A 27,094-nucleotide genomic window follows, 5' to 3' on the forward strand; every position below is an offset into this window, starting at 1 on the left:
TAAGTGAGTAACCCAGGTCTCTTAAGTCGGTGCATGACATTCCCCCTATAGCAGCACGACTCCTTCACCATGAAGTGGTGGGTTTCATCTTTTTATCCATCTTTACATAAATTGTAATATATCTGAGCAGATTAAGGTGATTCCTATACTTGGGCGTAGGCTACCTCCCCTCACAGTGAAAAGCATACAAGCAAGGAAATTCGATTCGGAAATTGCTCTTACATTTGAAAATCAGGTGTTCAATAAATTTGGCTTATGTTATCAGATTTCAGCATTATTCTTCCTCCGTTTCATATTACTCGCTACACTTCTCAATTCATGGACTCCTAGGCAATTTTTGGAGAAGAGAGAGGTAGAGAGTAAAAAGAAAAGGGACCCATGTGGGAGGAGAGAGATAGAAAGAGTTTATTGCCCAAAAAGGAAGTGTACCAAGTAATATGAAACTTCCCACAATGGAAAGTGTAGTGAGTATTTTGAAACGGAGGAAGTATCTACATTTTTTTTCTAGTTGGAATTTCTTCATCGACTAGTAACTGATGTGCCTATAACTATTGTATTAGGATTTAAAATATGATGGTGAATTTCATGGATTAGATGCTTTTCCAAAAGATTTTGATGTCGGAAAGTACATCTTTGATTTCAAGGTGTCATTCTTTTATACTTTTAGCTAATTAGTTACATCTTTCATTGGGCTAGTGCAGAGATTGACCATTATTGTTTTTCTTTTTCTTTATTTTTTTGCTGGACTTGGGGTTAGGTTGTTCTCAATTATTCAGATGATATGGGTAGATATAAACAGGTAGGACGAAGTCGGTTCGAAGTTTATGTCACAGGAGAAATCAAAGTTGAAAATGTTGAAATAGCAATCCTTGATACTGATCTTGGCAATGTTGAGCCTCCTAAAAAGTAAGTATAAAACAAAATTTGTGAAACTTGTGATAATTCTTATTTGTCACTTTTTGTTTTTTTATAGGATTTAAGTGTCACTTTAGTCCCAAGCTTGCTATTTATAATTTCTTTTGTTGATATCTCATTGTTCCTCATCAGTCATCCACCCTCTGTATTTCTAAGAATGATGTTTAGAGATCATTTAGTAGTATTAACTATCTTCCTTGTTCTGTTCTCCAAACATTGATTACGATATTGAACCAATGTTTTCTTATTTTGACTATTGGTGAACTTATAAAATTCGAAGATGTAACTGTTATATATATGGTCATACTTATATCTTACTTTGTACAATCTGTTCACTAGTCAATAAGTCTAGTGTATGTTATATGTTTAATATTCTCCTTGTGTTTATCCACTCGCATTACATCTTCGGATATAACTCGTCATATTTGCTGGGAAATGGATGGAAAATGCTTTAATTGTTTATTTTTCACCAGTGATTAAGTATTAAATGTTGAAAGATGAAATTGCAGGTTAAATTTGTCTGCAGAAAGTTCAGTGTCCTTGTTAGCAAATCATCTCCAGAAGCTGCGTCTCTCTTTTCAGCTGGTCTCACCTCTTGGGAATGCATTTGAACCTAATCAGGTTTTGAATATGTTTTTTTTTTTACTTTATAGAATGCATCATTTTTTTTTTTGTTTGCTAATGGAGATAGCAGCAGGTATTGTTGAAGTTGAGACATGAGACAAATATTGAACACGTATTTTTAGTTGGGAACTCAGGAAAAGAGTTTGAAATAATATTGGTATGTTTTTTTTACTGCTTTAGGCATATCATGTCATCTGCAAGTCTCTTTATCTTCTGCATAAGATCACAAAAATTTGTATTTACCTAAGCTTAGGTCAGAAATAGGTAGCTACTTTTGTGAGAGATATCATGATCATCTTAAATACATGTTTCTTTGCGCAAACAATGCTCAAGATGAGCGCCGGCTAATAGTAATAGATATACACCCCTCCCAAAAGAGGAAAAAAAAGGAAAAACAAATGCTCTTATGTTTCACTTTGGTGGTATTAGTTTGTGTTGATACATAATTTTTAGTTTGAACTCAGTGATCCGCTTAAGCAGTAATGACTTGTTGGTATTCTATCAGTCCATGCTGCTTTCATAGTTTTCTTGCTACTTTATCATATGGCCAACTTGATACTGCTGCTTAGTAGTGCTTTTGTTGAACCATTGTTTGACGTTGGCTTTTGGAACTCATAAATTGTTTGCTTTGTGTTGTCATCTATTAGGCGTGGTTATGTATACTTATGTATATTGTTCTTCTTGACGAATGTTAGCTTCTGAAAGCATCTTCTTATGATATCTAACTGTAGGATTTCCTTGGACTAATGGACAAGCTGTACTACCTTTCTGGCAAATACAATCTTCAACTAATTGTTGGAGATGCTGTCATGGTAATTATATATGACTCTTTTCATATTATATATGACTGCTTAATACTTACAATTTTATAGTCTTCTGAATTTATGCTTTCAGGAAAATTCATTCTTATGCTCCTTGGGTCATATTGACTTGGATCTTCCAAAAGTACCGAATAAGGCAACTCGTCCACCTCCTCAGCCAACCGATCCTCTCCTGAGGTTCGCACCTAAACCAGAAATAACACACATATTCAGAGCTGCAGAAAAGTGCGCACTCATGAAACTATATCTTGCTTTCTTGGTCCTTGTCCTTGTTCCACTTGCAGGATTCTTAATTGGGGTGAGTTGATTTTCTGAACCCTCTGTTAGTTGATGGTTATCTCAATGATATGACTTCATTGGCTAAAAAGCAAACAGTTGCTTCTATAGATGTATGACTTGGGTGTTTGGATATGTGTTGTGTACTATACCTCTCACTTTGATTTTCATCAATTGTTGCAGTTGTGTCGTCTTGGGGTTAATCTAATGAACTTCCCAGCATCACGAGTTGCGGCTACTTACGCTGTACTCTTTCATGTTGGCATTGCTGCTATACTTTGCTTTTATGTGCTTTTCTGGTTACAGGTATGTACTTTTCACTATTACTGATCTCTCTCTATATACATTTGTGGATCTCTGCTAAACTCTCTCCGGTTACCTAAAATTTGTGCAACTGTTTCTCTGTTCTTCTTGGGAATTTTCTTTACTTGACCCTTTGTTTTTCCTTTTGCAGTTGAACATCTTTACGATGCTGCGTATCCTGTTCTTCTTGGGAATTTTCGTGGTATATGTTGGTCACAAGACACTATCCAAATTGAAATTCTCCTAACAAGGAGCATCATTTCTTCGTGATAGGTTAAAGGTTGTTTATGCTGATTTTTGTCTAAACGATAAGATTCGATATGGGACGACAACAATCAGATTGATATGATGTATGCTATGCAAATGCAAAAAGGGAATCAATGGGGAACGACACAAAGAAGTGTTGATGCAGAAAAACCCCAATGAAGGTGGGTAAAAGACCGCGTGTGGAAATGAGTCCATCAATCCACTATATGCAATTGTTGCTGAGAGTGAACGACAATTAGTACACCCTAAGATAATTGTTCTAAGTACAAGGATTGTTTACTTGAGTAAAATAGTATACTTTATTGGAAATGTAAAGTACATGTATATCATCAAAGAGTAGCCAGTGTATTTTTTTGTGTGAAGTGTGTGTAAGAATAGTGCCTTGAATAGTGTATTGAAGGTGTTCGACAAAATGCGTAAGAGCGCAGGTTTGGCGTCTCGCCCGACCAGGTCGGGCGGATGTCGCGCGATCGGGCCCGCAAGGAATTTGGGAAAAGGGAAATACCGCCCGGTCGGGCGGATTGACGTTTTTTACGGGTAACACGTTTTCTAACGTGGATGATAAAATAGGTTATTAACCTAATCGTTTTAGACTACGAATTAAGGGGGCGTTTGGTTTGGGGGAAACTGGAAAGGGAAAGGGAATGGAACCTCTTGATTCCCTTTTATGTTGTTTGTTTTGGAGGTTTCTTTTCTCCTTCTTTCCCCTCATTACCCTCAAATCCCTCTAATTTGATTACCCACACCCCCCCCCCCAAAGGTTTCACATTCCCTTTCTTTGACTCACCATAGACCACCTCCTTGACCATCCAACCACCACCACCAAACCATCACAACCTAACCCAATCATTACCACCACTAACCGGCCACCACCCAACCGCCACCATCCAACCACTTCTTTGACCACCCACCCGCCGGCAACCCTAACCCAACCATCAAAACCCTAACCCAACCACCAAAACCCTAACCCAACCACTGTTTGATGCTCTGTTTTTAGAGACATGCTGGCGGAAACAGCAGCGGCGGTTGGCGCGACAACAGGGGACGAGAGCGGAGAAGAGTACGAGGGTTGCGGGGGAAATGCCACGCAGGGTAGAGGGTGGCGGGCGGGCGCGACAACAGGGGAGGAGAGCGGAGAAGAGTATGAGGGTGGCGTGCGGACGCGACAACAGGGGAGGAGAGCGGAGAAGAGTACGAGGGTGGCGGGCGGACGTGGCGCAGGGGAGGGGGAACGAGAGGACGCGACGCATGGGAGAGGGTGGCGGGCGGCGAGAAGAGGAGGGAGAGGTGCGGCGGCTCACGACGCTACTGGGTGGGGAGAGGGTGGCGGTGGAACTACAAGGGAGGAGGAACTGGTGGTGCTGTGGTGGAAGAGAGATAGAAGGAAGAAAAAGAATTTATACCAACCAAACAACACTTAACATCTAAGGGTTTTGCTTTTCTTTCCCTCTCTACCCCTTTCTTGATTCCATTCCCTTTACCCCATAACAACCAAACGCCCCCTAAGTCTAATTCTCTCTGAAATCTGGTTGTTCCTCACATAATAAAATATTCTCTCTCTGTCCATGGACGTAGTCAAATTGGTAAATCACGTAAATCTGATGTCTTATTTTCATTGTCTTGCATTCATTATTTGTTTCTCTCTCACGTCTGTCATAACAAATTGGTACCAAGAGCTTTGGGTTTGATCTGTGTGAGAAAGATGTTTGAGATGAATGTGAAGATTGATAAAATTCACTGGGAGGAATAGTTTCAGTTTGTGGCAAATCAAGATGCGGGCTATACTGAAGCAACAAGGGTCGTGGGCACCGTTGGCAAAGAAGTCAACGGATTCAGTCACCGTTGAGATGGAAGTTATGGAGGAATTCCGTCATGCAAATCTGACAAAACTTGCTCCCCGCCCGAAGAACTGACGGGAGCTCCTCCGTCCACATAATGGTTTGCCCAAAGAATTGACGGGATCTCCTCCGCCCACTTACCTTTGGTTGCCTTTAGACGCCTTTTAATAACTTTGATGATTGACTTGTTACTCGATTCGGCTTGTCCGTTGGTCTGTGGATACCTCGGCGTCACAATACTTGGTTGTATGTTCCATTTTTTTAGGAAGTTGCGTGTGGGTGTACTGATGAATTGGGAGCCGTTGTAGCAGATTATCTCCAACGGAACGCCCAATCTGCAAATTATATTTCGCCAAATAAAAGTAATAACTTCTTTGTCGTGTACCTGGGTGAATGAGTCGACCTCAATCCATTCTGAAAAGTAATCCATCAGCGCTGACATGAATACTTTTTGGCCCGGCGCTTGAGGCAACTTGCCGACGAAATCCATTGCCCACCTCATGAAGGGACATGAGGTAATAGTTGGATGTAGCTTTTCTGTTGGTTTATTAGACATGGCAGCATGTCGTTGGCAAGCATCACATTTCTTGGCGTATTCATTGGCGTCACGTCTCAACGTTGGCTAGTAGTATCCCGTTCTCAAGGTTCAGTTGGATAAACTACGTCCACCTGAATGGTTACCGCAACTCTCGTCGTGCATCTCTTGAAGTACTTGTTTACATTCGTCGCCATCGAGGCAAGATAAGTAAGGCTCTGCAATGAACTTACAAAAAAGTATGTCGTCAATCAGAGTATATATTGAAGATTTAAAGCGTACCTTTCTAGCTTGTAGTATGTCGTCTAGATTTATATCGTCCTTGAGATATGAGATGATTGGCACCTTCCAATTGGTGGACGGTGTCGTTGTTATTTCGTTGATGTCGACGTCGCTTGCTAATCGATCGATCGACGTCGTTACTAAGTGACCTATAGGTATGTTAACTATGTTCTTGAATCCTGATTTCCTCATAGTCGAGCCAATATCTAATGGCTAATGTGTCCGCCTGCGTATTTTGATGCCTTGGGATCTGATGGATGTTAAAGCTTGCAAAATATTTTACCTTTGACTAGATCGCTTCCAGGTAAGCCGTCATCTTGGATTCTTTGGCGGCGAATTCTCCTTTGGTTTGGCTAACTATCAACAACGAGTCGTTGTAGGCTTCAACGTTGGTGGCTTTCAGATCTTTAGCTAAAGTCAACCCAGCTAACAATGCTTCATATTCTGCTTCGTTGTTTGTAGCTTTGAAATCACAGCTAATAGCTCGGGCTATAGTGTCCCCTTGTGGCAACTTCAGCAGTATACCTAGTCCGGCGCCTCGAAAATTCGAGGATCCATCTACATGAAACACCCATTTCGTATTAACTGTGTTAACATCTAGCATACTTACCTCAATTTGTGCCGACGCCTTTAGTTGTGGGCTGAAGTCAAGCCACAAAATCTGCTAAGGCTTGTAATTTTATCATCGTTTGGGGATGATACATGATGTCATAACTACTAAGAGTAATTCATCCTTCATGTCAGTTATGGACGTCTCAAGATTGACTTAATAGGATAGTTCGTTAGTCTTTACATGTATTGCATGGAAGCAATAACTAGTGCCAAGACAAGTTTTTCTAATGATGAATACCTGGTTTCGACGTCGACGAGGGATTTACTTACATAATAAATAAACAATTGTCTCTCTGGACCTTCCCTAGCCAGAATGGCACTAACTGATGATTCAAACTTTTAGCACCTTAAATTGAGATGTTATATTTAATAACAATTCAATTTTAGTCAATTTTTTAGCTTAAATTTTTTTAAATTCTTACCCCAAACACGACTATTTTATTTTAGTTGACTTAACATTTTAGCACCTAGTCATTTAAGGTGACTTACACGTGTTGCCAAATGGAGTCTTGGTGGGCACTGTTCATAACTAGGTACCCAAAGTTTCAGAGATATGCGAGCAGTTGAAAAGGCAACTCGTAACCCAAACTCAAACCCGGGAAAACTGGGCACCTGCAAGCCGAGATACTTGATGCTCCCTCCGGTCTTTATTAGTTTAGTCCTATTCCTTTTTGGGATGTCCCTTATTAGTTTACCCAATTTTTTTGTTTCTATGTTTGAAATAGGAGTAGTTCGGAGTCAGGTTATAGGGTACTCTGCTTGATACTTTCATACTTTCCTTTTGTTTAAAGAAAATTCATTGAATCAACACTCATAGTGATATCACTAGGTAAAGAGCAAATCCAACAAACTCGAGTTACTTCAAGGGGAGGTAGAGAATATGATACGAGAATAACCAATTTTGGGGTTGAGGGTAAAAGATACGATCAAATTTTAGAATTCAAGGAGGAAAATGAAGAAACAAAAGGAAAATTTTGATCTAATATTCGACTTCATCCTATTGGTCGTGTCTCCAGCGTCTTGCAGTCGCTTCTCCACCGTATCAAGCAATGGATTTTCAAATTTAGATAATATTGTAGTAACTGTAAAGATTTATTAGTGGTATGCTTGAATAAAAAATTAACTACTATGACCAGTATCACGATTTATGCGATAAGAATGAGGCGTGTAGAAAAACTGGAAGAAAAGGAAGTATTCATTTTGGGATATGAGGAACTTAGAGCTTGGATAGGCGTCTCATTGTGATAGGTCGAAATGATCTTTTATAGAAGCATTTTTTATATTTTACGCAAAAAGTTAAAAAACATACGCTGAATTTCGGTACCAACTTAGGCTATGTTTGATTCACCTGAAATTTTCTGATCTGAACTTATCTGATCTGATCTGATCTGATCTGAACTTATTTTTTCTGATCTGATCTGATCTGAACTTATTTTTTCTGATCTGATCTGATCTGAACTTATTTTTTCTGATCTGATCTGATCTGATCTGATCTGATCTGATCTGAACTGATCTGATCTGATCTGATCTGAACTGATGTGATTTACAAGATCTTATCTTATATAAAATATATTATTACTATTATATTATTACTTTGTAAATCATTATTATGCAATACATTATAAGATCTTCTTTATAGTATTACTATTATTATCATTTTATTTCTATTACAACTTTTACACAACTTTTATTAATAATAATAATAATTATTATTATCATTATTATAAGCACAGCAATAATAATTATAATCATAATTATTATTATTACTAAAAATAATTATATAACTCAAGTCATTATTTTATAAGAGCACTTATACAATGTTATTCACACTTTCCCTTAAAAAAAAGTTTCACACTTGAGAAGTCGCAAACTCAACTCTTTTTTTTCCATATAAAATAGAATAAGATATACAAACAACTATGACTTGAGCAAAAAATAAATAAATATCGTGCAACTTCAAATAGCTAGAGAGATTTGGAATTCGGTAGGAAGAGGTATACCGAATCTAAATTTATAATTTGTATCTCACACTTAGCTTATTTTGAAATGTAATCCGAACTTAGTAGTTTCGTTGTCATGAATTTGAGATATCATATTTTATATATTTCTTATTTTTGCATCAATCTTATGTTCTTAACACGTGGCTTTTAATTTTCTATTATTTAATAACAACAAAATAACTTAATATAATAATAACAATGACATTTATAATGGTAACAACAAGATTAATAATAATTACCAATATTAATAATTATAAGTACAACAACAACAACAATAATAATTCTTTTGAACAAATGTACTAGTAAATAATAATACTCCCTTTGTATTTTTTTATCTTTCTCACTTAGAATCTTGACACTATTCACAATTAGAGATAATCTTTTAGATTTTTCTCAATATATAAGAAAAAATATAGTCATGTGGGGTCTTGTTTGATTCGTCTCAATGAGTACTTTATTAATATTCAATTATTATAATTTTTATTAATATGTAGTGAAAGATATTTAATAATAATGAGTTTTTAAATATAAGCATGATATGATCTGAACTGATCTGATCTGATCTGATCTGGTCTGATCTGATCTGATCTGATCTGATCTGATCTGATCTGATCTGAACTTATTTTTTCTGATCTGATCTGATCTGAACTTATTTTTTCTGATCTGATCTGATCTGATCTGATCTGATCTGATTAGATCTGAAATAAGCAAAAATAAGGTGAACTGAACATAGCCTTATACCAAAGGTCAACAAAATTGGTACCAATACCAAAATTACTCTCATTTTGATACCTAGTGTATGAACTTTGGTATCAACTTTGAGTTTTGAAACCAATTGTACTTAATTGCCACCAAGTATACTTACTTTGTTATCAACTTTGAACTTTGGTATCACTAATACCCTCCTTTGGTACAACTCTTACTTTGGTACTTTCAAATTACTTTGGTACATCCTGTGAGAAGCCAAATGACCTCACACGATGAGATGTCAAGAGTTTCTTTAAATAGCACTAAAGCAGTAGATGATCTTTTTGTGGTTTTGGTAAATGACAAAAAGCACTAAAGCAGTAGATTTTTTTTTGAAAAAAAAAAAACAAAAGTATCAAGTACGCGGTTCGATTGAAAAAATATCAGCCCCTGACCAGATCCGCTTTTCCCACGCCAGTTACCATTAAAAAAAATGAGAGATTCATTTTATTACCAGATTTTTAAGTGTGGGTCATTGGGTCAACGAATCAACATGTTAAATTTTTCTGGTCAGGTTTTCTTTTAAACACCCTACTTCTATCTTGTGTGCGTACAAATATCATATTTATATAGGATTTTTTAACTAGAATAATACAAACTTTTGACCATTCTCTCGCAATAACACAAACTTTTTATTATTATGTAATATAACAAACTTTTACATCGAAATTCCTATAATAAGTCAATGTGACTTGTAACCTGTAAAACATGTCAAAATTAAGTTACAAAATCATCTTTCTTCTTTCTCCCTCCTCCCCCAACCCTCCACCCGCCTGAACCACTTCTGCCCCTCACCCACCCCACAACCACCACCAAAACCACCCACTGAACATAGCCACCTCTCCGCACCACCCATCCGCCGTCTTCCTCCTTATCTCGCTGCACTCTCTCGTCTCTCACCTCTCTCTCTTTCTCTCGGTCTCTTTCTTCCTCCTCTGCGTGAAGCTACCGCGAGGCTACCCCCACCTTGATGACCTACTGCCGCCACGAATTGATGGCCCTTCCCCGCAGCCACCAACAAAAATCCCATCCTTCTCCCACGAATACCACCACCTCCTAAGCATCACCACCACACAAGAACTCAAATTTGGGTCGCGTCTTTGGAGTTCCAGTGAGGAGCTCAAGTCTGGTGGTGCTTTTCTAGGAAAGGGGGGTGGTTTTCGGGGATGGGGGAGTGCGGGAGGTTTCGGGAATAAAGGAGTGCGGGGGCTTGGGGGTTTTCAGTGGTGGAGCAGTATAGAGGGATTTCTTAGTGGGTGGGTAGAGGTAGGGGAGGGTAAGAGTTCAATGGCTGGTGGGGGGGGGGGGGGGAGCAAGGGAGAGAAAAAGAAAAAAAATCTATTAGTTGAACAAAAATTAAAATCCACCGATAAAGTTGTGACAAAAGTCCCGATCAACCAGTTTATCAGGATGCATCCGATTTTGTCTTACTATAAGAATTTTTGATGAAAAGTTTGTCATATTACATAATAATCAAAAGTTTGTATTACTATGAAGGAACGGTTAAAAGTTTGTATTATTTAGTTAAAAAATTCATTTATATACGAGTACATTATTTTTGTTTTTGTGAGAACTGAGAAAGCAAGAGAGTTATGGAAGATCTCAAGTCTCAATTGTCTAAAGGTGATTACAACAAACTATTCTAAATGACTCACTAAGGAAAATTCTGTGCTGTCTAATCTCAAGCACATAAAAAAGTTCAAGGTATAAATTATTTTTCAAGTTTCGAGCCTTTCATGGGATCATAATGCCCACTTTTTTTTTCTAGCAAAAAAAATATTCAAAAAGAAAAAATGAGTTGATGTGAAAGATGTTGTAAATTTAAGTGAAAAGTCCAATGACTAACCACCATGTGCGGCAAAAATGCAAAAAGACATAGAATACGTTGTAATTCATTTTATACTAGTCTTATATGCACGCGATGCGTGTAAAAGCAAATAAAAGATGGTGGTAAAAGTTATTAATTGCAATTTTTCCATTCACTATATCTATTTTTCTTTTATTTAAAAAAAATTGAGAAGTTATAGTTGATTTTTAATTAGAGGTATAATGGTAAAAAATAGTAGACATCAAAATTCTCAAAAATTCCCATATATGATAGAGATTTTCTCACTCCTCACTCCAAGACCCTTTCTAAAAGTTCACACTTAGCACTTTGCATTAGAGTAAGAAGCAATTTGGAACTTAGTTGGAAGCGAAGTCCTGATGTATCAGATTTACAGAAATGGGGTTGCATTAGAAAAAAAAAAAAAAAAAAGATCTACAGAAATAGGCGGGAAAAAGTACTAGAGAAAGAGAAAGGGAAAGAAAAGAAGAGAAAAAAAAATGGAACTCTTTATTGGAATATCCTTGCTACCTACAACAAAGTAACACAGTAACACAGATCACGAAGCTCTATACATCTCACCCGTAATTCACACTGAAGCAACAGTGCATATGCCTGAAAATTGACGTAATGTGTACCACATGGCACATGCAGAAAGAACGATGACGCAAGAGAATAGTACATAGTATGTATACCTCATATTATAAGGTACTATAATTTTGAAATACTCATTAGAATCGATATATTGCTAATGTGCAAGTTAGTAATGGAGGTTGGAGCCATGCAGGCAGTTGCACTGGGACTTGGGCACTCTTGAACAAGTTCTCGGACTGCAAGATATAAAAACCAAAATCGATAGCACAATGATAACCTGCCAAAGGATCAAATTTAATGAACGATATAGCAGAAATTGACAAGCATCTTGTTTGGGAGATCATCTTTTTTTTTTTTTACGAGCTTGTCTTAGCAGAAATTTGATCTGTACAAATAGGCACGGCACCTCCAGATCGTAAGTGAAGCTTCTCTCTATGAAAGCTACAAAACTACTTACAACATGTATCCCTTTCTTGTAAAGTCTGTCCAGAAACAGGAAAGTAATCTGGTAATAAGCTATTGGCGAAAACTAAGCCATGATAATTATCCAGTAGGTGCACTTAAATAATCATTATATGCAAGTATGAAGCAGAAAGTTGTATAAAAACAACAATACGGCTCAATTTAAAATCCAAAAATAACTTTATCTATCCCATTACAACGAAACATGATCCTCACAGTGACATTCCATTGACACACAGAACAGTTAATGAGAGACTCATATTAGCTCCTAGACTCATTCTTGATAAACACATATGTGCAAGTAGTGTTATGCACAGGGCTGAGCAGAAAAGTAGAAAACTAAAAAATAAAGACCTCTCGATGATTTTTAGATACATGTATAATTTGAAAATTAAGCCAAACTCTCAGTTGCTATCAGAGGTTTCCCGTGAAGTCTATGTACCATGTATAAATACATGGGAAAGATAAGTTTTCCTAACTACTTCCAAATTCCAACTATATCCTACGCTTGCTTCTGGAAAAGCCAAAGATAGGATACATGATGTATTTAAAAGTCAAAATTAAGGTAGATTACCTCAGCAGCAGACCTAGACCCTATATTCCTCAACGTGCATCCATTTTGTAGATGACCACTTGTTTCCTTTAATAACTGGGCAGCCACCTGCAACACATCAAGACAGCATCATAATCATTCGAGTAAGCAGGGTCAACAATGGCTAAAGCTACTGTTTGAAGTACAACAAACAACATCATAAGAGAAGGTCAAGGCACTGCTGCAAAACTACTGCCAAAACAAGAGGGGTCGCGTTTTGTCAATTTTGTTAACAGGGAGCTCAAATAGACTAACCATGCAGACTGGAAGAATCTAATGTTGCATCAGGCCTCATACTCCAGAAGAGTAAGGCATCGCCCATTTTTGGTCTCACAGAGAGGCCCCTTTTACCGCATTCAGATCGCTCATTCCACCCTGGCAGGGAACTGAAATTCCCTGGAGCAGCTGGGAAAACAGTCTCACCACCCTCTTCAACATCTGATCTGCATTGAAAATGTCAGCAAATAATTAGAAGTGGAAATAAGTACACAATCAAAAAGGTCAAATAGAACTTCAATGCTAGTGAGCTATGGTGCCAAACCCATCCATTGCTGCAAGCTGAATTAGAGATCTTACAAATACATTAATACAGTGGCAATCCTTTGGCCTCCATTCTTTTTATTGAATTCATCAAGGAAGTAATCATAGTGAGGTTCGTACTTTTGACCTTCTTCATAGTGAAGAATTTGTAATCCCTCACCATGCTCTGTAAAAACAGATAAACGGAGAGGCAAGAAGAGTCATAATATCATATATATGGATCCTAATATTAAAGAAACCATTTAATCAGAAGACAAAATCCAGGTCTTTCAGGGAAACATATAGATATATACATCAGGACCAGCAGAAATAAAATCATAAATCCAAAATTTTCCAATATCTACTATTTTTAAAAGACAAGAAATGCAAGAAGTTGAAGTCCTTAGTGAACGTTTTTAGGTGTTCCTTGCTGTGTGCATAGGTCTTTAAAGTCCACCTATACAAAATCCCAATATTTTTTAAAGCTATATATATCTATGATTAACTTCTGATTATATATGAAGCCTCAAATAGTTTCAATCTATCGTATGCAGTCTCTCTACAAGCCATCAGTTGTTGGAGGTATTGAGGTAACACTGCTAAATTTTGGCTTCCCCAAAATCCAAGCATAGTGAAACTTAACATAGGCATTATTTCTATTCTTGTTGTTGGATATTCTAGTCAAAGCATTGTTCTTAACTTATTTCACTAAATTTAATTTACAACCTGAACCTTGCTTCTTGTTACTGTTACACTTCTTAGGTTTTCTTGGGTCATTCACTTCTACTCTTTTGATGTCATTCAACAACAATTACACCTAATATTTAGACAAAACAAATAAGGCATATTTGGTAAGTGGTTATGACTGATGGTAATGGACTAATGATAGTGCATGTATATGTTGTTTTGAAAGGCAAGTGCCTGGTCAATGTCCATAATAATGGCACTCCATCACCAAATATCTACTTCATAAATTTGATCGAGCATTATAATGGATACATGGCTATTCTATATATATTAATATATGAATACATCACCATGATCACAATTTAATACCGCCTATCAGAAGCGTTGCTATTCTCTGAAATGCAGCTTTTATGCTTGCCAAAAACAATTCCTGATCATGAAGTATTGATAGGAAGGGAAGGGAAGGGGGGAGCATTGACCAACATAAAATCGTACAAGAAACACAGCTATTGCATCTCATACCTACAGGAATGAAGGTAAAATCTGCTATTCTTTTCTCTATGTCCCTTATAATTTTGTCTTGACCTCTTCTCAGAAACATTCCAGAACTAGTGCGCACCCTGCACACGATGATTAAGACAGATGGCATATGCTAAGTATTTTGTCAAAGAGACTACGTAAGATATGAAAAATGTATTAGCCTCCGCCCTCCAGTTGGCGAAATGAAGTAGATAATGGAAGAAACAAATCAGCTACAATAATGCCAAATTCACAATTCATTAAGGCTTAACCATTGTATGTGAAATTGGTCAGTAGACAAACCTGCTGTCCTTACTCCGACCAGTTTTACTATCAACAACAGTTGACTTCACCATATGGGGTGTTGCAAGGTCAATAAGATAATCGCATTCCTCCTTAGACTGCAGAAATCAGAATCTAGAATCAACATCTCGTAAACATAAAATTTACACACATACAAGCACAACAGCCCCCCTCCCCTCTCTGAAAAGGAAAGGGAACAAACACATTTACTACATGAAAGCTACTCGGAACTTAGCAGATGAGACCTCTTACCTCTACATGGCACGTGTCAATGGCCTTCAGGACACTTTATGTCTAAAGATAGTGCCAAAGAGTAACAGATGTCTAGCATCTATTACCTACCTCTAACACCTTTATGCACAGAGTGGCACCATTTAAATCTCACCAAGAATTATGATCATAAGAGAATGTCTTAAATCCCTCATTTCTCATTTACAATCCAAAAATTGTGACCTAGTAATATACATCATTGACAATACCTGCACCCTCTTACAGTTATCTTTAAGAAAATTTCTCATCTAGACATGGGTATCCAGCCTCACAATTATCCCAAGCTCTGCAAACCCAAGATTATGATTTAAGTAAATTGGAACACCCTCTCTTCCACCAACCACTCCCCTCCTGATGTTTGGAGTTTGGATTACCTCAGTTAGTCATTTCTATAGTTCACACAGCCAAAGGCCCAAAAGAAAGTAGCAGTCCACGCAGGTACCTCCTGATACTCTAGCACTATCTACTCCCAACACATCCTACAGGCCAAACAGATCATCAGAAAGGACTGAGATAGTAAAAGAAGGATGGAAGAATGATCAAGACATGACCAAACTGCTTTCGGATGGCAAAGCACCAAGAAACTAACCCCACTAACTTAATTTAGGATTGCAGTGACATGAGAAAGATCAACCAGAGACTGGACATCTGCAAGGCACCAAGACAGACCTCTTGTCTTATCTTCACATGTGAGAAAGGCAGCCAAAGGCACCTACGTCGGAATAAATTTTTATGTTAGAGTTGGTTACAATAACTAAGGGTCAAAAGTCTTTCTTCCAGATTTTAGGTAGTGGAGTAAGTGAATCTAGCCACTAAATAAAAGGGAAGATAATGTGAAGAGGAGATCAGTCAGATATTTGTAGAGGGAGAAATACAATGGGAGAGTTTCTCAACCTCTAGAGAGAATGAGGGTTGTAATTTGTATATTTACAGCAAATTTCTCCATACAACTTACTATCTTAGCTATTTTCTTTGCATTTACTTACTTGATTGAGTTAACTATACTGAATTTATAGGAATGGCATTAGGGCACTCAATCCGAGCAAGTATGGCACCACCCACTAACTAGAAGAGGATGAGCAGCTGGAACAGGGATTCTCTGGCCTGCAAATGACCATTGCTGGCCACAGATGTCAATCAACCCACCAAAGGGATGCTGCGAGTGTTGATCGAGCAACTGACCACCCACTTGGAGTAAGCTACCCATAATTTGGTGGGGCATATTGGCCGATTGCGAGAGAATCAAGACATGGCTATGGCTATGATGAAAAATGACCAAGAAAGATTTCAGAGTGAGATCAGATTCACCATATAGGCACTAACAACGACAGTGGTCAAAAACCAATTGAAAGACGTGAAGAAAGTATTTGGTCAAAATCTAAAGAGCCAAGGGAGAGGAAATAACAATTAGGAAGGGTACAAGTCCAAAAGAGCCAGCAGTGGTGGTAGTGATGGTGGTTTTGTTAGCCGATTTCTGGGTGAACAGAGTGGTGGTGGAAAAATGGGTCACTGGCGGTTCAAGAGCTATCAACCCTTAACAGGGTGAACATGGACAGGTGGATAGAGGTTCTTTAGGTTCTATCGGATAGGCAAAGAAGAGAAATCCAAAGTTGTACTAGTAGTACGTGATGGTGACAGGCAGCCACCTGTGTGGCGGTGGGCAGACATTAAGGATGTGTTGCTAAACCAATTCCGATTATTGGGATCATTGCATGAGCAATAGTTAGTCCACCACCAATCTGGAACAATGGTGGACTACCGCGCCACCTGCTTAGCTCGGTTGACTTAAGTGCCCGAAGAGAATGCAAGGGCCAATTCTTGAAGGGGTTTAAAGAAGCGGTGCATGTGAAGGTAAGATTGCTAAAGCCAACATCATTAGATCATGCCATGGAGTTGCATTACAGGTAGAAGAAAAGATGTGCTTTGGCCAGGCGGGAAGTTATGGACCAGGACCAAATTGCTTGAGAGGTATTTGAGCTTACTCAACCTACTCCGGTTCATATTCTTCGCATAAAAGCTCATCCTATTCATATTCAAGCCCAAACTCAATGTCAAGTAACCACCATAGCAATTGGTGGGTTCCGGTGGCATAGTCGATGGAAGAAACAAGGAGACTTTGTGAAAAGGAGCTGCAAATGAAAAGAGAAAAGAGACTTTGTTTTAGATGTGATGACTTGTGGTCAATCGGTCACAAATGCAAGAAGGAATTTAGAGTTCTCTTAGCCCAAGAAGAAGAGGTGGAGCTTGAAAGAAGAGAGGAACCAAACACAAAACATTGAAGCCATCCACCTAAAATTTGCCTTCACCTCTATGATGAGAATCATAAGTCCCAAAAGGCCAAAATTCACAAAATGCTAAGCCCCGTGAACAATCACCAGGTAATTGTGATGATTGACCAGCCATAATTTTGTTTCCACCCAAAGTTGTCACACACTTGAGTATACCTATAACACCAGCCACGTCCTTTTGGTGTTTCCTTGGGGACAAGGGAGACTGTTCAAAGTAATGGCGAGTGCAAGGGGGTGGCCTTGCAACTGCAAGGACTGACTGTAATAGAAGATTTCTTATACTTACCCTTAGGGACTGGCATTCGGTGGATCGAAAAATTGGGCACTATGTCTGCAAACTGCAAGAAACATACCCTGAAATTTCATGTTGGGAAAGACAGTCACCCTAAGAGGAGATCCATCCTTGGACAGGTCATTAATCTCCTTGAAGGATATGTTCAGAAAGTTAAGAAAGGGAGGTGGGTTTTATAGGTGGAATTTAATAATTTGGAAGGGCGTGAGCATACTAACAAGGAAGAGGACTTCTTAATGACTGCACCTACATGCCAGATGGCTTGCCACCTTCTAGGGGCATGAGCTCTACATCATTCTAAAAGAGGGCACTGACCCCATATGTGAGGCCTTATAGGTACCCTGAATTCAAAAAGGATGAGATGGAAAGGTTGATACAAGATATGCTCAAGGCTCGAATTATCCAGCTCTCAAGAAGCCCATCTTCCAGCACATATAAAAAAAGGGGGGGGGGGGGGGAATGGCTCTTGGAGATTGTGTTCACTCCAGGGCATTAAACAAGACCACTCTTTTTCACAAGTACCCCATCCTTATAATTGTAGAGTTACCGGATGAATTAGAGGGGACTATCATCTTTTCCAAGCTTGATTTTCAGTCAGGTTATCATCACATCAGGTTGAACGCTGAAGATGTTCCGAAAACTGCTTGTACGACGCGAGAACGCCACTATGAGGTCTTTGTGATGCATTTTGGCGTCATTGATGCAACATCCACTTTTCAAGCCCTAATGAATGAGTTGTTCAGGCTTCAGTTTCGCAACTTTGGTTTGGTATTATTTGATGATATACGTGTATAGCATCAGCAAGGAGCACCACGTGCAGCACCTCCAGATGGTATTAAGTTTGCTACAGCACATCAGCTGTTTGCAAATGGTAAACAAAATGTGCCTTTGTTTTGAGTGAGGTAGCCTACTTAGGGCATATATTTATGGAAAAGGAGTGACAGTTGATACGACTAAGGTACGCCATGATGGAATGGCTACTTCCACAGAATCTCAATTAGAGATCAGAGGGTTTCTTGTCTTAACTGGTTATATTAGGAAGTTCATAAGAGAGTATGCTCAGATTGCTCAACCTCTCACTCATCAGTTCAAAAAAGAATAATTTTGGATTGACATCAAAGGCCACTGAAGCATTGAAGTCACTCAAGGCAGGTCATGTTTGGATCTTATTAGCCTGCCTAATTTCCATAAATCCTTTACTCTTAGGAGTTAGGACTGATGCCACATGATTTGGACTAGGAATTGTCCATTTAAAAGAGTGTCATAGCCTTCTTTAGCAAGCTCTTGGGACCTAGGGCCAGATTGAAATCGATATACGAAAAGGAGTTGATGGCTTCAAGTATAAAAACTCGGCCTTTCCGTCACGTATCGACCGTTATGTAACGGAATTATAACTTCTGTTCCACGAAATGTTGTTATGTAACACTGCGGTAAAAATCACGGCCTTCTCGCATCGATGTTCTTTATTAATGCTAATTGCCATGTTAGAATTTTTTTTCTCATCATGTCCTTTACTTGTCAAAATTGGCCAAAAGGCCCAAAACAGAGAAAGGGAAAACACACATTGCAGCTACAAGAATATGATGTGCACACCAAAGATGGGAGAAGAACATGACGTAGCTCTCATGTTGTGGGTAATGTTACTAATGTATATGAGTGAGTGTAATTTATATAAATGAAAAGATAAAACTTATAAAATGCAAAGTTCAGGTTTATTCTATTATTGTGATTTTTTAAGAAAAATTCATGCTATGTCCACTGTGATCTATTCCATTCCTCTGTTACAAATCGCGTCCGCATCTTCGCAAGTCGCAACTGATACCGCAAACGCGACCGCATCCGCGATTTTCTTACTTTAGCTGTCCAAAAGTGGAAAAATTACTTTTTCGGAACAAAATTTCAGATTAAAGTAACGAACATCATTAGGTTCTTTATGGAACAAAAGGAGGTGGGCACGTATTACCAAATGGATTAGCAAGCTCATGCAATTCAATTTTGAAATTCTTTACAAGCCTGGGGCCTCCAACATAGTTGGAGATGTTTTGTTCATATTTACTCCAGAATGTGGAGGCATGGATCCTTAAGTAACTTTTTGTGGGGGAAATTAGGATGACCTGCAACTTCTCTAATCCCTTCATCAAACATAATCCTAAGATAATTTGGCTGAAAGGGAAGTCCTAAGGTTACATCCTGGATCGAAGAATCCTTATATACAAAGGCAGAAAAGTCACACCCAAAGATTTCACCTCCACCCAATGAAAAGGAGTCATGGTTATAGTGATAGTGGTGCTTTATAGACTCCCAAAGTACGCCCATTTCCTAGGCCTTAAACAGCCTTTATGGCTCATTCTGTAACTTTGGTGTTCCTTCAAGAGGTGGTCTGTAGTGAACCAATCTAGGGAGATGGGTACTTTTGGTATTGCATAATTAGTTAGTAGCTTGAGAAATAAGTTAGAGGGTTAGAAGGGAAAAACTCTATAAATAGAGGAAATTAGGGAGAAAGAGGATATCGGTGAGCTCTTAGTAGTTCAAGGGGAGAGAACAAGCCTCTCGAAAGCTTGTAATTATCATTTTATTTTACTGTTTTTTTTCCAGAAATTATCAATAAAAGTTTATCTTAGTTATGTCAGTTCATTACATGGTCAACCTACATGGCTTTCGTTCCATCATTATTCCTTAGCATTTTGATGGCCACAAAGAAGTGGTCAAAAAAAGCACACAAACCTATATGAGGTGTTTCATTTAAAATCAACCTAAGACTTAAGTTGGTTGCTTACACTGGCCCCTGGCTGAGTACTGGTATCAAACCTCCACGGCTCCACCCATACCTCCAAACTGCAACCCTTTTTAGGCTATATATGGAAGAGACACCCCCCCCCCCACTTGATTAGATTTGAAAGAGGCAGTACTACTGTCCAGGGAAAAGAATGCGGACGGGTTCGTGTTCACGGTAACTGATGTGTTGTCACGGTAACAGGTGTAATGGAACAGATTGCGTCCTTCGTGGCATGATTCTTTTTTTTTGAAAATAACATCACTTCAATTTAAGCTTGTATTTGCATTTTATTAGTATGGCAACTATATTTACAACATGATATGCCCAAAACTAAATATAATTATACTATATGTTATAGATTTGATGAATAAAAAATTATTCTAATTGCTTGTTTATTAATTAATAACATTAAAAATTATCTTTTAATATAATAGTATTGCAACACGCTTCCCCCTCCCAAACCCTCCCGGCACCCCCACACATGGATTTTCAACCTTATATCTTGAGTTGACTGATACACAGAGGTTAAATACAACACACCTCCCCTAGGAAAAAGAAATGCGGTCACAGTCGTGTTCGCAGGAACGGTCGCATTGTCGCGGGAAATGGCTTGTAACTGGGAAATAGAATATTTTGCGGCCGACGCGGCGTGAATTTAGAAAAAAATCACATTCATATGTTCTAACCTTATTTGCGTTGTTTTAGTTTATGAAGCATTATTACAACATAATATAATCAAATCTATCATAAATCATGTTTCATGAGCTATGTAATTAAATCGTAAAATATTTTTGGCCAATGTTTGAAAAGAACGGATGTAACGAGGATAAAAGTGTTCTAACGTGGCAAGTTCGCGTTACAGAACGGACAACGCGGCGAGAAGTATGTGATTTTCATTATGGCGTTCTATAACAAGATTTCGCAGAACAGCAAATCCCAAAATCCGTTACAGAACGGCCGTTTTGTAACGGAATGGGAGAGTTTTAATTCCATGCGCCTCCCTTCCACCCCATCCTGACACGCTTTTTAGATTTTTTGAAAAAAGTCAAGAACCTTTTATCTTGACTTGACTCAACACCCAACTAGAGAGAGAGAGAAAGATAAAAGCAGTACCAGCCACCACCAGCTAACCAATTACTCACAAAAATTCGAAGATATGGAAAGCAACCTACAAAGTATAGGAGAGAGATTATAGTTGAAGCATAATTCCAAGATAATTTCATGGAGAAAAGTAAAGAAAACCTATTATTCTGGTATGTTTCCCCTCCCCTCATCAAGAAAATTGCATCAAATTCTAAGAGATCTACTATTTTAGCCTTAATCAGACGAATCGGCTATTCAATCTTTTCATAGATGAAAACACGGCCGCTGCCCGTTCAGCAACGGCTGATGCAGCGAGTTTGATGTAATTTTCATAATGCCACTATACAATGCCATACAAACTACTAAATCCACCTTTCATAATCTAGATGGCATAAAAACTACTAAAATCCACCTAGTGTTTCATGTGTCCTTGCTCAAACTTGTTGTGCCAGTACGTGCCAGAAAGCTTTTGTGTTCCTACTCTACCTTCTGTACTCACCGCTGAATTGACCATAGAGAAAAAACCTGAATCTGGTTGACATCCGTAGTGGAAGTGGTTGTGAAATGGAAAGAAATGCCTAGTATTGAAGCTACTTGGGAAGGTTAAGAGGTCAGGTCCCTTCTCTAAACATTGAGGACAAGGTGGCAAACTGGGTGGGCACGCAAGGCACCAAGATGACCCTTATTTTACGTACATACGCAAGAAAGACAGCTAAAGGCTAAAGGCACCTTAGATGAAGCATCTACATGGCACACCTCACACAAGTCAGACAGAATAATTTGTTATGTCAAAATTGGTTAGGATCACTAAGGGTAAGTCATTCCTTTGCAACAGTTAGTGGAGTAAGGGAGAAGGCATCTCGCAGATAAATGAAAGGGAGGGTAATGCAATGAGATCCTTCTGAAATCTGTAGAGAGAGAAACATAATAGGGGAGTCTTTCATCCTCTGGAAAGAATGGAGGTTATAATGGGTGCATTCATAGTGATTTAATGAATAAAATTTAATATTTTAGCTATTTTCTTTGCATTTACTTGATTGAGTTAAGTTTACTGAGTTCATAGCAGCCTGCTTTCAGGGAGCAAAAGCAGCCGAGCAGGTCCCCAACCTATTGACAATGAAAGCCAAAGAGCAAGCTTAATCCATAATTTGTACTCCCTCCGACCATCAAAGATTGCCCCACTTTTTATTTTGGAGATTCCCTGAAACATTGCTACATTTCTTTTCATATGTAACATTTTGCCAAGATAATTTCCAAAAAGATTTTTGAAAGCTTTGTAGAAGCTATAGCACCATCAAAGTTCATTTCATATTGATCTGGAATTTTTCAATCAAACAATTTCCATCTAAATATCATTGTCTAGAATTGCCATAACAGCACAGCTGCATTTGCAAAAATTAAGCAAATTTGAAGGATGCTTATGCATTGTCAAAGAAGACCACTAAAGTTACAAAATGGAACTCGTCTCTTTCCCCACCCACCAAAGTTCTCTACGATTGTTCCAAAATGGATATCTTAAGAAACAAAGATTTAAAGCTCCTGAGCATATTTATTCTACAGATGAGAATGGAGTCTTATCTAAGATACATGCAACAACTTGGTAATGCCAAAAAGTAAAATTCACCCTACAAGGTTAAGAATTAACACCAAGAGTGCTAGCAATTTTGCAGGGGGAACATAGGTCAAGCATAAACACACAAATACAAGGTGCTTAAAGGGTAAATAATAATATAGATTCTCCTCTTCTTTCAATTAGCAACTTCGATTAAATAGTAGCTCCTCCGATAATGTGAACCTTTAACTTAGTTTATTAGTTGCACATTATTCCTCACAACATTAAGCACACTTAAGTCTAATTAGGTATCATTAGCTATTTCTATCAGTCCTTAGCTTTCTCTCATAAAAGTTTTCCCTAAATTCAAAATTCTCTCCTACACACAAATACAAGGTGTTTAAAGGGTAAATATAGATTCTCCTCTTCTTTCCATTAGCAACTTCAATTACATAATAGCTCCTTCGATAATGTGAACCCTTAACTTAGTTCATTAGTTGCACATTATTCCTCACAACATTAAGCATACTTAACTCTAATTAGGTATCATTAGTTATTTATATCTGTCCTTAGCTTTCTTTCATAAAAGTTTCCCTAAATTCAAAATTCTCTCCCACACACAAATACAAGGTGTTTAAAGGATAAATATAGATTCTCCTCTTCCTTCCATTAGCAACTTCAATTACATAGTAGCTCCTTCGATAATGTGAACCGTTAACTTAGTTCATTAATTGCGCATTATTCTTTACAACATTAAGCACACTTAGATCATTAGTTATATCTATCTGTCCTTAGCATTCTATCATAAAAGTTTCCCCTAAATTCAAAATTCTCTCCTACTGGCCTTAAGATAGAGGCTTTACAAAAGCAACTAAATAATCAACCAAAGCATATTCCTACAGAAACTTAGTAAAATCCACGCAATATTAACCTCCCATAATATATTAACCAATATATTGGGTAGGTCTCTCTATAGTCTCTCCAAGCAACAGACAAATTGCCAGTACTTTTCACAACAAACCAGTCCTTGGACAAACTACAGAAAATATACCGTAGCTCCAAGCAAAAGACCAACAAACCAATCCTCGAACAGGCTATACTAAATACGTTGTCTGAGTTTAAAATTGAAAACACAGGCAAATGCCCGACACCCCTCATCTGGGCCTTCGGATGCTCTGCTACATTGAGACAAAATACTCAATATGTGTTGCCCCTCTCAAGAATCACCTTGTTCGGGACAAAAGTCCATGTTGATCATTTTGGATAACAGCAAGTTGAATTATTATTAATGTTTTCTTCTTGAAAGATACTTACTCCGTCTCAGAAAGATCTGAACACTTGTTAGGACACGTATTTTAAGGTGATAAGTTGTAGTGTGGTTATCAAATGTTATTCTATTTAAGTAGATGTGATAGGAGTTTGTGAGGTTTTTTTTTTTTACTGAAGGAGAGAAAGTTGGTGACTTTTTATTAATAAAAGGTAAAGTGTGGGCTAAAGGAGTATAAAACAAATAATATATATTAATAGTGGACCATGCCAAAAATGAAAGTGTTCAAACTAATTTGGGAAAAACATTAGAGGAAAGTGTTCAAACACTATTCTGGAACAGAAGGAGTAACAAATTTGCATCGGCCATGTCATCAACTTCTTTCTCAAATGCATCATCATCTTTATTTCACCATCAAAGTCTTCAATCAAACTTTTTCCAATTGAAAAGTTCATTTGGCCATCAAAGTGCCAAACTTGAAACCTCAAATATTCACCAATTGTTTTTCCCTCCAATACTTGTATTCACCATTTCTCTAAACGGCCCAAAGATTTCAACTTAGGGCGTGTTCCACGCAGCTTTTGAGGTAGCTTTTAAGTAGCTTTTAGCTTCTGTAAGATTATTTTAGTGTTTGGCGAAGTAGCTTGTAGAGGTAGCTTTTAGCTTTTGAGTAGCTTTTGCCAAAAGCTATGATTATTAGCTTTTGAGTAGCTTTTGTCAAAAGATACTATTTTTGCATATTATTTGCATATCAAAATTTTGCCAGCAGCTATTTTTACCGAACACTTCTACTTACAAAGCTCCCAGCTCACAGCTGAAAGCTCCGAGCTCACAGCTGAAAGCTAAAAGCTCACAGCTGAAAGCTAAAAGCTCACACCTAACACCTAAATTTGTCGGAAAGGCCCTTAGGGATCAAAAAACCACACACACACAAAAACACATGGTATTCAAAAGGGAATGTTAGATTACCCACCTCTTCTTATTAAAAACATAAATTAATTCTCTTGATAATGTAAACCCTTAAGGCCTTAACTTGGTTGCACATAAGTCTCTAAGATTAAGGACAGTTAGTTTTCACTTCGATACTTCAGAGCCTTAGTAATTTTGTCTCTCTACGTTACAACTTTATCTCAATAAAAATTTCCCTAGGTTTGAAATTCCTCCTAGTAGCCTTAATATAAAAGTATCTAATATATCTACCAAAGCATATTACTAAGAGCACCTAATGCCACATAACATTAATCTCCCATATTTGTCACCTAGCAAAGCAAGAAGGTCCTTCTAAGTTCTAAGATTAGAAAATTTCCCAAAGCTTAATCTTCTGTTAACCCAATCCTATGGACCGACCAAACAAAATACCATGTTAGGGTGGAAGTCCAGCACAAAGGCAGAAGCAACTGCCCAAACCGCCTCTCGGAGTGCATTAAGCCCCCCCCCCCCAAATCATTCAGAGGATGCTTGAGACAAATTCTTAATGTTTATTTCTCCCATCGTGAAAAGAACTCCATGGTGATCTTTACGTGGCCTTGTTCCACCAATAACAACATCATAACACGAAAAGCATCAGCTAGTAGGCTATCTACATTTTGCCTTACAAGAAGCGTCATTAAACTGGTAAAAACACAATCATCCCTAAGACTCTTTCTAAAATTGACCTATCATAGCTTGTTTACCGCCTGCATACACAGATTACATAGTCGAAATTCAACTCCTATACGTCAAACCCATCGAACAATCTAGTCGCAGAAAAAGCACACCAGCAAATGCGAAAACTTCCACTATTGTCAACTATATTAGCAAATAAATGGATACAACACACACATTCAAAACAACCACAATCAAAACCTCCTCAATTCTACAAAGTATACATACTCAAACTCCTGAATTAGGTTCGAATCGATGGACTCAATAAAATTAACTCTCAATCAAATTGATCAACACAGTAAAATAACAAAACAAAATCATTCCTCAATTAGAATAAACTTACCAGAAAATGATGGTAAAGAAAAGCTCGCGGCTCCCACGACAAAATTTCCACCCATTGTTCGTCTCTCTTCCCAATCCCCTTACCTCTTCAATCAAAAAAACAAGAAATCTTCAACAATGAAACAACAACATTTTTTTCGATGAACGAAATGAAGAAATCAATTAAGGTAAAATTACCTTTCTAGAACTTTCCGACCGAAGTTGCTGAGATCGTGCGCAGGTCTATGATCATCAGAGGTAACAGGAAGAGAGAGAATGCCGAGAGCAAGGAGCAAAAGAAGTACGACAGTTAACATTAGTAACATTGATAAAACTAGCGTTAATGTCGACGCTCTCTTTCTGCTTTGTCTGCTTTTCGCCATTGTTGCCCGCTACTAAGAATTTTCTCTCTCCTATTTTCAGTCCTAAAAAGTAAAAACCCTAGATTTACGATCGAATGAATTTTGTGTAATGTCAATGTCAGAAAGATCGGATGAATTTCCCAAAATTTGTACAGAGATCTATACTAGTACTATAGTTAAGTTGATTGTAGAAAAAAACAAATAAATAAATAATGAAATGAGGATGGTTTTGTTTTCTGTGTTCTAGTTATTTCTGCTGGCTAGGAAACGGGAAGTAGAAGAAAGGTCAAAGTTTTCCCAAAGAAAAAGAGAAAATTCAAAGTCAAAGGTGAGGTGGAGGATGGGTCCGTCGGTAGTTTGACTTGGGCTATAGTTTATTTTTTTTAGGTATTCTTTTAGGAGAAAGGACAAAGGAGCTCTATTTTTATTTATTTTTTGAGAAAAAATAATACTTCCTTCATTCTGTTTTGAATGAAATATTGGGTGAAATGACACTTTTAATTGATCAATTTTGACTC

General features: G+C 37.9%; 2 protein-coding genes across 5 annotated transcripts; one reads left to right on the forward strand and one right to left on the reverse strand.

Annotated features, from left to right (window-relative positions):
• Positions 1-78: 78 nt before the first annotated feature.
• Positions 79-3,598, forward strand: LOC104884478 (dolichyl-diphosphooligosaccharide--protein glycosyltransferase subunit 2). 2 transcript variants are annotated; one of them, XM_048646427.2, is made up of 9 exons: positions 79-235; positions 561-644; positions 758-906; positions 1,425-1,536; positions 1,613-1,696; positions 2,271-2,351; positions 2,434-2,658; positions 2,820-2,942; positions 3,091-3,598. In XM_048646427.2, the coding sequence occupies exons 3-9, from the start codon at positions 782-784 to the stop codon at positions 3,184-3,186; spliced, it is 846 nt and encodes a 281-aa protein (XP_048502384.1). In that variant the 5' UTR covers positions 79-235; positions 561-644; positions 758-781; the 3' UTR covers positions 3,187-3,598. The 2 variants fall into 2 exon arrangements, with proteins under 2 accessions (XP_048502384.1, XP_019103150.2); XM_019247605.3 differs by lacking the exons at positions 79-235; positions 1,613-1,696 and having other exon boundaries at positions 377-906.
• Positions 2,229-26,838, reverse strand: LOC104884479 (probable prolyl 4-hydroxylase 3). 3 transcript variants are annotated; one of them, XM_010669134.4, is made up of 8 exons: positions 26,413-26,838; positions 26,237-26,321; positions 14,722-14,819; positions 14,422-14,519; positions 13,270-13,399; positions 12,949-13,136; positions 12,676-12,762; positions 2,229-2,545 (listed from the first exon to the last, which is right to left on the reverse strand). In XM_010669134.4, exons 1-7 carry the CDS (start codon positions 26,595-26,597, stop codon positions 12,689-12,691), a joined length of 858 nt encoding a protein of 285 aa, XP_010667436.1. In that variant the 5' UTR covers positions 26,598-26,838; the 3' UTR covers positions 2,229-2,545; positions 12,676-12,688. The 3 variants fall into 3 exon arrangements, with proteins under 3 accessions (XP_010667436.1, XP_010667435.1, XP_010667434.1); XM_010669133.3 differs by lacking the exon at positions 2,229-2,545 and adding an exon at positions 11,537-11,875 and having other exon boundaries at positions 26,413-26,837; XM_010669132.3 differs by lacking the exon at positions 2,229-2,545 and adding an exon at positions 11,537-11,916 and having other exon boundaries at positions 26,413-26,837.
• Between the last annotated feature and the right edge of the window lie 256 nt (positions 26,839-27,094).

Source organism: Beta vulgaris, chromosome 1 (assembly GCF_026745355.1).
Source record: "Beta vulgaris subsp. vulgaris cultivar EL10 chromosome 1, EL10.2, whole genome shotgun sequence".
Classification (NCBI taxonomy): domain Eukaryota; kingdom Viridiplantae; phylum Streptophyta; class Magnoliopsida; order Caryophyllales; family Amaranthaceae; genus Beta; species Beta vulgaris.